The following is a 1,592-nucleotide window of genomic DNA, read 5'->3' as shown; positions in this document are numbered from 1 at the left end:
CCCTAAGCAGGAAGACTATAGGAATTATGGCGTCACTAGCTTTGGAAGACTGGAAAATGTCTGAAGTGGTAAGCGATTATGATCTTCAGTACCACGAGGATTATAACCATGCAATGGTGTATATTCTGATCTCCACACCAGTTCTTGTGTAACAAGTTAAGCAGAATTAGTGGCAGGATCCTTATCTCCAAGGAATTTTGATTTGAATCCAGAATGGAGAGCGACTTAAGGATTGGAGAATCCAAGAGGATGGAGCACTTTACTTTCATAACCGCCTAGTCGTTCCTAAGGTGGATGAGATCAAGAAGGTGATTTTGCATGAGGCCCATAAGTCACGCTACAATATTCATCCTGGGAGTTCCAAGATGTAGAAGAGGTAATACTGGTGGAGAGGTATGAAGAAAGACATTTGTGAGTATGTCTCAGAATGTGTAACTTGTCTCCAGATCAAAGTAAAACAACAAAAACTTGCAGGAGAATTGCAGCCTCTACCTGTTCCGGGATTGAAATGGGAACACATCACGATGGATTTTTTGATGGGACTACCTAGAACTGAGCAAAAGCACAATGCCATCTGGGTGGTGGTGGACATGTTAACGAAATCTGCGCATTTCGTACCATTCTATGCGACGTATTCTCAGAAGATTCTGGCAGAGTTGTACTTGGAGCATATCGTCAGGCTTCACGGAGTACCGTTATCCATTACGTCCGATCACGACACTCGTTTTAATGCAAGGTATTGGAAAAGTTTCTAGGAAGCCATGGAAACCAAATTGAATTTTAGCATAGCATTTCATCCTCAGACTAATGGACAATCTGAAAGAGTTATTCAGATTCTAGAGGATATGCTTCATGCTTGTATTCTGGATTTTGGTGGAACCTGGAAGAAATATCTTCACCTTGCTGAGTTTGCCTACAATAACAGCTATCAGGCCAGTATCGGTATGGCACCATTCAAAGCTCTCTATGGTTGGCCTTGTAGATCACCTGTTTGTTGGTTGGAACCCAAGGATCGACTTACTACTGGACCATAAGTGATTCAAGAGAACAACGAGAAGATAACGGTAGTTCGGGAGCGACTGTTAACAGCTGAAAGTCGTCAGAAGAGCTATGCTGACAGAAGGTGTAGGCCTTTGGAATTCCAGGAAGGCCACTTCATTTTGTTAAAGGTTTCTTCACGCAAAGGAGTTGCGCATTTTGGTGTAAAAGAGAAACTTACGCCAAGGTACGTTGGACCATTCCCGATTGTGCAATGAGTTGGTGCCATGGCGTATCATTTGGCTTTACCACCTGAGCTATCTCATGTGCATGACGTGTTCCATGTCTCCATCTGGAAGCTGTGGTGCAATGGTATGACATTCCAATACAGTATGACACGACATACGATGAGGCACCAGTTCAGATTCTTGATCAGAAGATGAAGAGTTTGCGTCATCGTGAGATACCACTAGTGGAAGTTTTATGGCAGCACCATGGAGTTGAGGAAGTGATCTGGGAGCTTGAAACGACGATGCAGGAGCAATACCCGCATCTATTTGCATTTTGAAGTAAGTCCTAATTTCGAGCATGGAATTCCTTAAGGGGCGTGGAGT

The 1,592-nt window shown here is 43.5% G+C and overlaps 1 protein-coding gene across 1 annotated transcript; it reads left to right on the top strand.

Moving 5' to 3' along the window:
• Positions 1-26: 26 nt before the first annotated feature.
• On the top strand, positions 27-1,256 carry LOC112091131. Its single transcript, XM_024163990.1, has 5 exons — positions 27-116; positions 213-308; positions 447-736; positions 888-942; positions 1,059-1,256. Exons 1-5 carry the CDS (start codon positions 27-29, stop codon positions 1,254-1,256), a joined length of 729 nt encoding a protein of 242 aa, XP_024019758.1.
• Positions 1,257-1,592: the final 336 nt, after the last annotated feature.

The sequence above is a fragment of the Morus notabilis genome, unplaced genomic scaffold (assembly GCF_000414095.1).
Source record: "Morus notabilis unplaced genomic scaffold, ASM41409v2 Scaffold67, whole genome shotgun sequence".
In the NCBI taxonomy this organism is placed as follows: Eukaryota; Viridiplantae; Streptophyta; class Magnoliopsida; order Rosales; family Moraceae; genus Morus; species Morus notabilis.
The sequence above is the reverse complement of the archived record's forward strand: the minus strand, read 5'-3'. Positions and strand labels throughout refer to the sequence as shown.

Coding starts and splice junctions, on each gene's coding strand:
- LOC112091131 (XM_024163990.1), top strand. CDS start 27: ATGGCGTCACTAGCTTTGGAAGACTGGAAAATGTCTGAAGTGGTAAGC. Junction 309..446: donor AGGTGGATGAGATCAAGAAG/GTGATTTTGCAT, acceptor ACTTGTCTCCAG/ATCAAAGTAAAACAACAAAA. Junction 737..887: donor GACACTCGTTTTAATGCAAG/GTATTGGAAAAG, acceptor GGAACCTGGAAG/AAATATCTTCACCTTGCTGA.